At 46.4% G+C, this 13,535-nt stretch overlaps 1 protein-coding gene across 1 annotated transcript in view; it reads right to left on the reverse strand.

Moving 5' to 3' along the window:
* syt6a (synaptotagmin VIa) overlaps nt 1–13,535 on the reverse strand; it is a 28,547-nt gene that overhangs the window by 4,657 nt on the left and 10,355 nt on the right. The window contains exons 2-3 of the mRNA XM_047039376.1: nt 2,572–3,052; nt 638–1,196 (exon numbers count right to left, since the gene is read on the reverse strand). Coding sequence (XP_046895332.1) covers nt 638–1,196; nt 2,572–3,052 — 1,040 coding nt within the window. The remainder of the gene's footprint in view (nt 1–637; nt 1,197–2,571; nt 3,053–13,535) is intronic.

The raw sequence follows: 13,535 nt of genomic DNA on the forward strand, positions 1-13,535 counted from the left end.
AAACGAACACAGGCACAGACACACACACACATACACACACATCCCAGACGTTTGCTCATCAGGACATTGAGCGTTGGTGGTGCCCTTATCCAAACCACTGCTCATATTCCTGAACCTGTCTATGCTTACTTTACTTTTCAGATTCAAGGAACCAGTTTTAGTTGGAAATCATTCGGCGGTTCAATAAAACGTGTGTGCCAAGTGAAGGGGCCAGTTGCTTTCCTGCCTCCTTAGCAATAACTATGAGATTATTGAACTCTTTAAAACAGCATAAGCTCAATAACAGGAGACTACCCTTAAGGGCACCTAGTAGAGGTTGATGTGGTGAACCGTACAGAGAGACTGAAGGCTGGCCAACTGCTCAGGCCATCAGAACTCTCTGAATATAATCAAAAAAGCATTACGGCAGCAGTGAATGTGTCATTAGTGAAACTTATTCAGCCAGTTTGTTCTTTTTGATATTTAGATGGTCCTGCTGATTATTGCAAAAGTCACCCTCAAACAGCAACAAATGTGAATAGATATTTTGGCTGCAAATTTGAGTGTATTTTGGAGTCTTCTAGTCATTGTTCATAATCAAATGACATGAGCTCCTACTGTGTGTGTGGTGTGTGCGTTGTTTGGGGGGTGGTCTTACAGAGGTGGCGTACTGAATGTCCCTCCAGATGACCGTCTCCCTGGAGAGGTCTGACGTCTCAAACAGGTTGTCCACCTCCACCTCCCCGATCATGTCGTGGCGGGAGAACCTGTCAAAGTCAAAGACACTCATGTGGAGCTTCCTGATGGCCAGCTCCTCGTAAGGCACGGGGAACTGGAAGGACTCGTCGAAGGTGGGGTTGAGCGTCTTGCGGTGGACACGCGTCTGGAACTTCTTGCGGTCGGGCAGGAGGTAGACCTTGACGTAGGGGTCGGAGCTGCCGCATATGTCCTTGGCGGGAAGGTCGAAGGCCTTCAGGATGTTGACGATCAGCGCCTCCTCCTCGTAGTCGTACTTGAGCGAGAAGTTGATCTTGCCGCAGTTCTTGCCGCTGGCGTTCTTGGAGGACTCCTCGGTGTCCTGGGACTGCTGCTTGTAGAGCTCCGGCTTGATGCGCCCAATGCTGGTCGGTTGCTCGTCCTCGTCCACGTAGTCGTTGCCGAGATCCAGGCTGCCCACCTGCATCTGTCTGGGCAAGTGTCTCTTGAATGAGCTGTGCCTGTGGGGGTGGCGGGGGGGGGGGGGGGGGTGAACGTAGACAGGCAAGAGAGATGAAAGAAGAGGAGAGGGAGAATCCACGGGATAGGAGTAGATGTTGAAAAAGAAAGGAGAGAAGGGGTGGGGAAGGGAAAAAGAGTGGAAGACATAGAGAGAGATAGAGAGACAGGGGAGAGAGAGGGGAGAGACAGGGGAGAGAGAGGGGGGAGACATGGGGAGAGAGAGGGGAGAGAGAAGGGGAGAGAGAGGGGAGAGACAGGGGGAGAGAGAGGGGGAGAGACAGGGGACAGAATGGGGACAGAGAGGGGAGAGACAGGGGGAGAGAGAGGGGAGAGAGAGGGGGAGAGAGAGGGGGAGAGAGAGGGGAGATAGAGGGGGAGAGAGGGGGAGAGAGAGGGGAGAGAGAGGGGGAGAGAGAACGGGCGAGAGAGGGGGAGAGAGAACGGGCGAGAGAGGGGGAGAGAGAGGGGAGAGAGGGGGAGAGAGAGGGGGAGGGAGAGGGGAGAGAGAGGGGAGAGAGAGGGGGAGAGAGAGGGAGAGAGAACGGGCGAGAGAGGGGGAGAGAGAGGGGAGAGAGGGGGAGAGAGAGGGGGAGAGAGAGGGGAGAGAGAGGGGGAGATAGAGGGCACAACAGAAGGGAAAATGAGGGAGAGAAATTAGAAAAAAAGGAAATGAGTAGGCAGGTTGAGTGTGGTGTCTGGAGGGGTCAGAGTGTGAAAAACGGTGCTGTTACCCAGCAGGCAAATTCAGTGCTTTCAAATCTGAACATATGTCTCTGCAGGCTCAATTTTGTACTTTGAGTTGCTTAAATATTTCAGTCAAAGCAAGTAGAATGTCATTATGAAGATTGGGGGTTTATTGCAAGAGCTGAAATGAGTGAAGAAAGTACTGCCTGTTATTGGCAAAAGTAGCCTTGCATCAACTAATCCATGTAATTAGATGGAATCCCAATTCTGTAATTTCACTGCTGGTATTTCCTAAGTGTATTGCATTACTTACTTTAGTGTATCATGTTCTGGTAAAAAGGTCTAGATTTGTAATTAGCCTATTTATAATGAGTTGTAAAATAGTTTCTCTGGAGTAAAATAATCCTCATTTGATTACGGAAATTGTCAATCTAAGAGGCTGGGAGTAGAGAGGCAGAGACAGATACAAATACTTTGTCTCTGACATTACGAGGTGATTTGCTCCCCGATGTGTGACAGGATGTGTAACTGTGGGGCTTCTAGTGTGATTTGGCATTTGCCAGAGGTTTGTGAGTCTGAATAATGGAGAGCGCTGTCCTCCGAGAGCTGTTTTACTTGGCTTTGTCTCCACACATTCATTATGTGTGTGCATGTGTGTGTGTGCGTGTGTGTCTGTGTGTGTTTACCAACCTCGTGGAGGATGCCGGCTCAGTGGTCTGTCGCTGCATGCGCTGCGTGCGGCGCAGAAAGTGCTCTCTCATGGAGCGCTGCACCTCAGCCGGAATGTCAGGGGAGGTGTGGCTGATCTTCACCGCCGCCTCCAGGAAGCCCATGGAGCCCATGGGTCCTTTCACCTTCTCTGTCGCCATGGTGACCAGTGGCTGCTGGGGGCTGGGGAGGTTGTGGTGCTGGAGGGGGCAGCTGTCACGGCCGCAGGCCGGGCTGAGGGCTGCTGAGCTGGAGGACAGGGCCTTGTTCCGCCAAGGCACCCAGCACAGCTTCCAGGAGGCAAAGGCACAGAGGCCCAGGAGGGCCAGGCCGCAGAGCAGAAACAGGCAGAGGAGCAGGCCAAATGTGACGCCTGGACGAGAGCGGGGGGGGCACAACCCAGGAGGACACAATATGGACCAACAGATGGCGGGGGGGGGGGGTGGAGGGAGAGAATCACAGTCTATTAGGTAGAAATACCAAATGGGATTCATGTACATGGGCTACTACTGCAATTGCTGGCAATGTTACACTGAGCCTGGCCGCTCAGATTACGCTGTGAAATATGGCTTGGAGCCTGCATTTGTCTTAAAGCATGAAACATTCGTGATGAATTTGTGTTGAATGCAAAGTAATAGTTGAAGTTCAATAAACAACTTTCATACACACATACACACAATCACATACTACGGTAAGGAGAACACAGAAACAGGCTAAACAGACACATACAGAGTGATACACAATCAGTGTCACACACACACACACACTCCCAATCAGGCTCAGAATTATGTTTCACTAGCAGATGTGTTGAAAACGAGTCATAAATAAGCACACAATCTGTTTCAAGAGGAACAAAGGCTCAATGGAACAGTGCTGCACTGGCAGAAGTGTTCTCGAGAGCCAGCGAGAACCATGAATGACTGTGGTGAGCATCTCCGTGTTAGTGTGGGTGGGCATGGTGTGTATCTCCATGTTTGTGTGGGTGGGCATGGTGTGTATCTCCGTGTTTGTGTGGGTGGGTGTAAAGAGAGATAGGGGACTGAAGCTGAAACTCATTTATTTTTTCAATGTTATGAAAACTGTATGCTCAGATACAGAGCTGGAAATACATCAAGAATGCTGACAAGCAGCATGAGAACCATCCTAGGAACTGAACTAACAACAACACATGCTGCCTCTGATTGTGGGGACACTTGACAAACCTTTATGAGTATACACCTTATGCAAAGTAATTATTTTCCCCCAACTGGTTGCGTGCCATTGTTTCCTTGCTTCCCAGAAGAAATGCAGTTTTCTTTTTTTTTCCTTTTTTGTCGCAGTGTGCTTTTCTATGCCAGCCTGTTTTATCTGATTTCTCTAAAATGAATCGCATCATCTCTGAGCAATGGGGGGATATCTGAGTGTGTGCTTGAATTTCTCGTCTGATACAGTATCAACAGTTAGGAACAGAGCTGCTCCAAGGCACATTCAATTTGTTACGTTAAAATATTTAGCTGGCTCTGCAATTTCACGCTTGTAACGCACAAATGTGAGCATATGTTATACTGGAGGGTAAAATTAACAAAATTCTAAAGTTGTAGTATACATCTAGCCATCATTATGATGAATCTGTTGTGCTGTGATGCATGAGGGGAACCTGAAGCATGGAGCAGTGATTGACAGTCAACAAGAGGATCTACAACCAGTTACACTGCACCACCTTACTGGTCCTGTGTGTGTTCTAAAAAGTGATACTCATCAAAATGATGTCAATTTGAAAATGTCCTCTCATATCAACAAACTAGCAAACTAGCTCTGACTATTGTAAATTATGTATTTTGAACGTGGTTGAAAGGTGTAAAATCACAGAAGTTATTTCTTTGTGAACACCTTTGATAAATGGTGTCTGGTGGAGGGAATTTACAGCTTATGGGAAATGGGGACAGGATTTCCTGGGCAGAGGGGATTTGTGCCTCTGAGGATTTCTCAGTCATCCCTCAGTGTTGTACAAAATGCCTTGTTTGACTGACCCATCAATAGCACATTCCTCACTCCCGTCGTGACCAAGTGTTACCAGAGATGGAGGACTCATCAGGCCTACACTGTGAACTGTGTTCAGATTTATTGTGAAGCTGTCAGGGAGCATGTAGCCACGAGGAAAGACACGACTGACAGCCAATAAATAATAGATTAGCAATAGATCGACTGTTGTGTCACATTGTGTATTTCAATTTTGACAGTTCACAAACAGCTACACTCACACACACACACACCTGCACACACACAAACACAGCGACTCTGATACAATGTCATCTCACCAGCCCAAAGTGGTGTGATGAAACAGAACTGCTGATCATGACAGGCCCCTGTTGGCAGCGTAACACTGACAGCGTGAGACTGTACTGACCTCCGGCACCATTAATGATCCCATCCCCAGACAGCGCACACCTCCAGTCAGTCAACAGGCAGTCTTCCTTGAATAGTTCTTGGCAGAAAAAGCTTAGCCAATCAATAGCTCATGGGTTGATCCCATTCCAGAGCATCTCCCTCAGGTGGGATTTCGCAAAGAGGTGAAGAGAAGGTGAGAAACAGCAGGATATGACAGGCCGCTCCATTGAAATGTGAGTCAATGCATTATCTCTAAGTTCTGCTCAGTCACCTTCATTTCATGGAAGATTGTATCTGTTCAGGGAGTTTAGAGCTGAAGTGTCTGGATCAGATCTATTCCATACCCATGGAGTTATTGTTTGCTAGAGAAATTCTCAATCACAAGTCGGAGCCAACATCAGCACCAGAAGAGCGACACACAGGATATTGCAAAGCTGCTTTCTTCCTCTGTCCAGAGGTATACCGGGACCAAGAACTGACTGAGAACTCAGTCCATGCCAATGCTGCGAGCTGGATTTTGGCGACAGCACATGAGACCTCTCACAGGGCTCGCAAATTTAATTAAGCTTTGTTTTGAAGCGCAGTCACAGAGCAAACTGAAGCCCGAGGGTTTTTTCTCTTCAAGTGCCTTCAAATCTAACCTGGTTTCCATAGAAACCCAGTCATTAGATGGAATTCGCTCTCTCTCTCTCTCTTTCTCTCATTCTTCCGGCTGTTAGGAATCTACTCATCTCCGGCAAAAAGCAGAGAGGGCCCCCTTTTACACAGACGTGACAGCACCCTTAACAGACCTACTAAACACCCTGAGCTGTACCTCAGGGATCCACTATCTCACAGCTTATAGACCAGGATACTGCAGAGAAGCTGGCAATGTGGTTGAGCAATGACAGTCCAAGGACGACTCATGCATTTATGAGACGCCGTAGTGATACTCAGGGATTGATTGCATTGGAATGATTGGCATGAGGTGCCCGTCTTGTTTTATCAAAGGCCAATCTCTGTCGATGAAGGAGGAAGATGATGCCTTCCCCTGGTTCGCGCCCCTGCAATTATTCACTGGCGCTCCCTTGTACACATTGCCATGACAGCTGATATTTCCAGGGAAACGAGAAGAGGGGAGTATCCATGCAGTGTCCACGAGCCCTGGGAGGATAGAGGGTGCAAGTGCTGCTCTAGCATCACAACACCTCCGCTTGGCTCTTTGTTATCGCCTCTGCTCAATCAGTCCACAATGGGACTCAGAACTTTGCCAATTAGGCCCTCATTATCAAGAAAAATCATTGATTTTCAAGGAAAAAAAAACGTGGCATTGTGTAGCTTGCTGAGGTAAAAGTAGCTAATAGGGCCAATCTTAAATGTCACAATCTTACAATATCATACTATTTTCCAAGTGACATATAAACATGATGCTGGAGCATGTAGCATCCAAAGTGATTTTTTATAGCAGTACACAAATAATTAGATATTGTTTAAAATAAAAACCTGAATACATTTGTGGGACCACAAGATTTTAGTGAGATTGATGGATGGTATGCAGCAAATAGCACAAGGAGACTCCAGATAAGCTTCTGTGATCACTGCAGTCTCCTTATCAAATATACCATCACAAGCAACAATGGCCTGTCAATGTAGTCTTATGTCTTCTCAACAAGGGGATAATATGTTTGAATCTTGATGCAGTAACTCATCCATTTTCAGGTTGTCGTATTTCACAGCTTCTTTTTCAAAGCAATCAGAAATCCCTTAAGCCAGCAGATCCCTAAATCCTAAAGCGCCCCCCGCACCCCAGGATGAAGAATTTAGACCCCTGGGTGTCTGCCAGAGGTGTTCTGCGGAATCTGGGATTACCGCAAAGACCTTCAGGCACCGCCCCCCGCCCCCCTTATGACAACATCCCCTCTCTGGGGTGTAGGTGATGTGTGGGTGGGGTGTGGTGAGAGTTGGGCTGTTTCCTACGTTGAGTTCCCCATGGTACCATCACTGACCCTCCCTCACTCCCAGCCCTGATTCATAAAATCTATTGTGCATTAATGAAGAGATAGTTTTGTAATTATCGGTTTGTGTTGCTTACAAGGGTACATATTTAGATGCTGTGTCATTTGTGAGGGGGGTGACTCATGCAGATTGTGATGTGAAAGGTCATCACCTGCTTCAGGCTTTGGAAAAGGTTGGATTTGACCATGAGTGGCTCTCAGAGTCCTTGGCAAGCAGATCTACTACAGTGGTGTGTTGTCAGCTATGAGACATAACCCTTCATACAGATATGCAAAGTGACGATGCCCTCAACATGCACAACCCAACACCCAGAGGACTGGAAACATTGTTGATTTTGCTCTGAACTGCAGGAAGAAGAAAAATATAATGTTAATGCCAAAAGACATGTTTGTGATTATTATTGTGGGTTTGTCTGCTGATTTGCTGTTGGAGAGTTTGTTGAGATAGCGCAGGTACTAACAAACAGCTCTTTGTGTCTCTTTGATTATAACTGCAGTGCTGTAGTACTAGTCCTGCCCAAGGTCTCCCTGAGAACACCAAATAGTCTTTTCTGTGTATCCTTGATAGGGTTGCAGGCTGTATCATGTGTTTCTGTTTCATTACGTGTTCATGGTACGTTGTGGTGTTAAGTCCTATCTGTACACATCTTCAGACACCTTCAAATCAATTTTCTCAGCAAACCTCTTATATCAATGTTTTCACTGTGAGGCAGGGTCGGATTGGCCGTCGGGAGAGTCAGGAAATTTCCCGAATGGCCGGTCAAACAGCCGTGGCATAATGCAAAAAATATATATATATTATAATAATACACAGCCATGGGCCGGTCTGCAATTTAAAGTCCCGGGCCGTTTTTCAGTCCCACTCCAGACCTGTTGTGAGGTAATAACCTTATTCCTTTAATGGACCCCTGCCCTTATCTCAGTGTGAAATGTGTAGTCATTGAAAGGAAAGTGTTGTTTCTGTCTCCAGTTGCAGTCTGTCTAATCCCATCCTAGAAAATGTAGAAATCTTAAACAGATTATTAATGTTAAAATTTTCTTTTTCTGAGCTGCAAACAAGTTCCCTGTCTGCAGAGAAAGATAATCAGATTTCCTGATATCCCTGTCCAATCAGAGGGTCGGAAGTGGGTTTCCTCAGGGCTGTGCCCTGAGTAGTTTGGGCCAGTATCAACATCTGTGACAATTAACCTGCCTGGTGATCACAGCTTCCATCTCTGTTCCACAGTTTGGAGTGTGCTTCTATCAGCCTCTCCAACTCTCAAAGACACAAGATAAAAGATCAAGTGGCATCATTTGGGCACGATCGGAGAACAGGGGCTTCAACTGTTCAGACGTCTGACGTTGTGACATCTTCGCCCAAATAACCACCACAGAGACTCCTTATCCTCGCCATGCAAGACCCACAGTTGGTGTTCAACTCAGCTGGTTCAGACTTGAACCTTACACCACCCACTTCTCCCCCTCTGACAGAACTCTGGGCCCTGAGAGTCAGCCTAGATGCACTTCCCCCGTCGCCTGGCCTACTTCCTCTTCGGCCTTGTGTCTTGGCCCCAGACTTGTCTGCCCCGAGGCAGAAGTCAGGCGCCCTTGCTTGGACTGGACAGGACAGATTTCTGCTTTCACACTTCCACTCTGAGAGTTGATTTATTTGCCATGGCAGTTGGGCTTCAGATGTGATGAGGACAAACTTCAGCAGGTGTCACAGCTCCTCGTGGCCACTTCAAAGTATGACGCCAGCCTTGGAGCAAACAAATCGGGAACGTTTCAAACACTCACAGCAGATTTGCTGTTGACCAACACTGATGTCAAATGAAGTTTCAGTTGTTGCTGTTGCTTTTGGAAAGGATAGATGCAGATGCTATGGTGAGTTCTGTAGGTCAGAACCACACAAGTATGTTTATAGTGACGTCAAGAAAAGGGCAAAGGAATGGATCTTGCTATGGTTATTTGTGGTGAACAGACCCAACAATGGAGAAGTGTCATCTTTCAGTCCCCAAAGCTCCCAGGCAGTAATACCCTGACTTTACACAACCATTGTACTTTTGATTGTGATGAGATTTGAGGCTCCAAGGACAGCCACACATTAGATGCCCCTTATAAAAGCACTCTCTTAAATCCAGGCCAACGTGTTGGAGTGACACTGACAAACCCAGCAGCTGGACTGTGATGTGACGAGGGTGGTGAATCTTATTGAATTGACCCAGCAAGCATTTCAAGCCAGTTTTATGGTCATTTTAATTTCAAAAGGTATCACAATAAAACTGACAGGTCTCGGATCTGAGCTGTATAAACAGATGAAGCCCATTTTCCTGTACAGTTATTTTGAACGTTTTAATGGATATGCTTTACCTCTCACTGATAACAGGGTGCTGTTGTACTGCTCCCACACACTGTTTTATAACTCCCCAAAAGTGATTTGTTAATCATTATCATTGAGTAACACCGAGCAGATACTGCTACTCGTTCAGATAGGGCTCTCTGAAGAGTCTGGCTTTTTTTTGCCTTTGAATAGATCTGAAGAGGAGTTGAGTCAACGTAATTGAAATGGTGATCTGTTTTGCTTCACTATTAGCAAGTTATTATCACACAGTTTATCTGATGTTTTCCAGAGTTCTGCGCTAAATGGATGTTAAATTAAAATAAATTAGAAATTGACATTCTAAGCCCCTTATACTATTCATTTGACCCAAAACATTGACCTTTTACGATAATTGAATGATGATAGAAATGGTAAATTATGCAGTGGTTTAAAGTAAAGAAGACCGGCATGTTGATGCAAAAGCTTGTCTATTTCCCTATTAGCTTGGCATGCTGTATGCTCCACCAAGCTCCTCTGGCTTTCGCTTGGGTTGCCTCCTTTCATCCCTCTGACCTCACCAAAGGTCACACTAAAGGTCCTCATGGGTTTAAATATCCTCACCAGGGGAACCGCTCCAAACAGATACCTCATCATTAATTTTTTACATTACAACTGTGACACCTACATGTAGAGACGATGGTGAAGGTGATGATGATGACGATGACGATGACGATGACGGTGACGGTGACGGTGACGGTGACAATGATGGTGGTGGTGATGATGATGATGATGATGATGATGATGATGATGATGATGATGATGATGATGATGATGATGACGACGACACATGATGATGATGACGATGGTGATGCTGGACAAAGATCTGAACACAGGTCCACAGGGTAACATCCAGATGATGTGGGAGCAGACTGTCTGGAACACCTGCCTCCGTTGAGAACTGTGAGGTTCCCACCTCTTCAACTGAACACCAAAAGGATTCAGAAATGCTCTGACAGATTTGTTGGCTAGATTTACATCCAGGATTCTGATGCATGATCCTTCCTGTCAAATCTATACTTTTCAAGTCCATTCTGTCTTAATCCATACAATGCTGATCAATACTTCTAATCAACACCAATGATCAATTCTATTGATCATGGCATTGCAGAAGCAGGTCTAAATCCCTGTGTGCATGAGCAGTGCACGGGTATTTAGTACTTCCTTTATGGGAAGATTGACCGAAGCGTGCTTCATGGTTAGAAAAGAAAAAAATTCTCATCATTAATCCTATCATATAATCATCAGCCTCCAACTCTATAGCTCATTATAGTTGATATCAACCCTCTGGCTAATTGTCATATGCATTCCATTCCCATTGCTATAGCCTCCAGGGAATTCTACTTAGATAAATGGTACCAGCATTCCAAAGAGCTGCATACACTGCTACATCTTACTGTACATTACTGCAGAATCACAGGCTTCAGCATATTAGTGCTTCATCACACAACATTTATGTGGATGGGATTTGCAGAAAAACCAATATCATAAATGGTGTGTATACTGTATTAGTGGTGCCTGGTGGAGATGTGTACTGTGGAAGGCCACTGTTCTACATCTCAGTTCCACTGCAGCCATGGCCCAAGGGGCTTCTCCTCAGAGACAACCTACCAGGATGCTACTTGCATAAATACTCTCCTCATAAACAGAGCTCTTCTGCCACTCCCTGCAGACCCCTTTATCTCCCTTCCCCCCAACAAGTGGAATCATTGTCAAGACAAAGTGTTGAAGACTTCACCAGACCAACACTATACACCCTCCCCCCCCGCCCCCCCCAACAGATGGGCCGCGTATCGATTCCGGCTGCTCGGTTGTCAGAAAGCAGCACATTTAAATGTGGTTGGAAGTGGCCCATGGAGACGCTGGTCCGAGTCTTGCAGCTCTCTGCCCTGCTCTCCCCTGCCGTGGGCTGGTTTATCTCTCCTTTGTGCATGACTCCTCACACAGTGGAGCTGCTTCCCAGCCCCTTTTTATTGGGCATCCTTAGCATGTGACATTTTAACAGGAAGTCATAAAACATGGGGCATGAGAGAACGGGTTGTCAGGACCTCTGTTTTTCTCTTTTTCTCCCTCAGAAGGAGAAGGGAGAGAGAGACCCCTCCGGTCATCCTAATCAGCCACAATCATGTCAGGGTTACAGGTTGCTGGCTGAGCACTCACACATACAGCCACAAGCACACACATGCGTACAACCACGGATACACACTAACACACAGACACACAGGAACTTGTGTGAACAGACTCTCGCACAAACACACATATATATTTATACACACACACACACACGCCAGTGAACCAGCATGGGCCACCAGGGTCGAGGCGGGGGGGGGGCCAGTGGAGAGTTGATAAGACTGGATTGGATTTTTTTACTCCCATTGCTGCCGGGAGTAGAGTGACAGGCAGTCTCTAATCGCACCACAGGGCCAGGTGAGGGGAGGAGGGGGTTCTGAGAGCACCACTCACTCAGAGGCACAGGATTAGGCAATTGCCTGCTCAGACCCATACTTTGTAACAGGCATTGACAATATTTTATACGCATTCAACACGGCACCAAAATATCTGCTAAAATGTTTACACAGCAGAAAAACCATTACTGTCCGTATCTAATAGCTCCCCCTCACTGATCCTAATTGACATTAAGTACAGAACAGTGATGTAGTGGTTCCTGTTTACTCATGCACCAGATGACGTACCTCCTGCTGTGTATCTCACATTAGCAGGGCAGCTGTGGCCCTTCATCAAAGTGACATGCTGGTAGGCTGCATGTTGATGAAACACACAGAGACTTTACAGACAGATGCTAGGTGAAGCCTTACATGTGCGTGTGCTCACACACACACACACACCCACACCTGTGACCTGACAGATACACCAGCATGTCACCCCTCCCCCACGTGTATCATACAGTAACATCGATTTTAGGTCTTGAATAATTTACATGGTTAGACATAGATAGATAAAGGTCGATATTGTGGCATATTTACCTGCTGTCGAGGATCAGGCTGCTATCATGAGCCATGAGGTGTGAAAAGATTCATCCAGAAAGTGCACTGAAGCTGCAGAACACCACCCCTATCAAATATTTACGTTCTGCTTGATAAATGACATATAAGACTATGATACTGCAGCTGAGTCAATAACAGAAATGGTCATTGGTAGTTGTTTGGATTCAATACCCACAGTATGTTGCCAGACAGAAACAGTAACACAACACGATTAGCAGAAAGGAGAGAAGAAAGGATGTGCGCGCAAAGATCAGACAAGTCCTCCTCACTTTGAAGAGGTAGACGAGGTCCACATGCACACACACACGCTCGCACACACACACACACGCTCGCACACACACACACACGCTCGCACACACACACACACACACACACATGCACACACACACACACACACACACACGCACACATACACTCTACAGAGTAATTAAGCAACATCAAAATGATCTTGAGCCATTCAGCCCACAGAAGCCTGAGGTCTGCCGCTTGTCTGTGTCTGAGACCAAAGCAGCAGCCACGCCAACCCTCCCTTCCTCTCATCCACCAACAAATTGACAACCTGTTTCACACCATCAGACCAGCAGGGAAAACAAGCAGAAAAAAAAATATCCTAAAAGAGAGAGCTCAGAGCATCACATTTTCACATGTGATACAATCCACAGTGACAGCTGTGTACTCACCGGTAACAGTCTTCCTCACTTTGTTCCCCTGATCCCTCTCTCTTTCTCACTCTAACTCCCTCTCTCTTTCACTCTCTCTTTCTCCACTCTCTCTCGCTCTCTCCTCTCGATCCTCACTCTTGCCGGCTCCTAGACAGAATGAGCTTCTGCTGCACTCAGGAACCCTGTTTCTATGGCACTGCAAGCAAGCCAGTCAGCAGGATACTGTACTGCAAATGTCTGGGGGCAGATCCCTCACTCAGCCCAGAGAGCACACACACACGCGCAACAAATAGTCTTTCACTTCATCCCTGTTGTGCAGAAACACCCCCAAGCCACTTTGCCAGCTTTCATACACCAGTGTTGAGACCAGACCTGCAATAAACAGTAAAAAAAAAACGATAAACAAAACACCCGTGTGTAAACAGTTTGTTTGATACACCAAAATAAATACGTGCCACAAAAGGAGACCACGCATAACTTTGGAGAGATGAATATGAATAAAGCAGTCTTCATGAATATCAAAGATTTGCTTTGAATGGATGTCCATGTCACACATCCAAGG

This window comes from Hypomesus transpacificus, chromosome 18 (genome assembly GCF_021917145.1).
Source record: "Hypomesus transpacificus isolate Combined female chromosome 18, fHypTra1, whole genome shotgun sequence".
In the NCBI taxonomy this organism is placed as follows: domain Eukaryota; kingdom Metazoa; phylum Chordata; class Actinopteri; order Osmeriformes; family Osmeridae; genus Hypomesus; species Hypomesus transpacificus.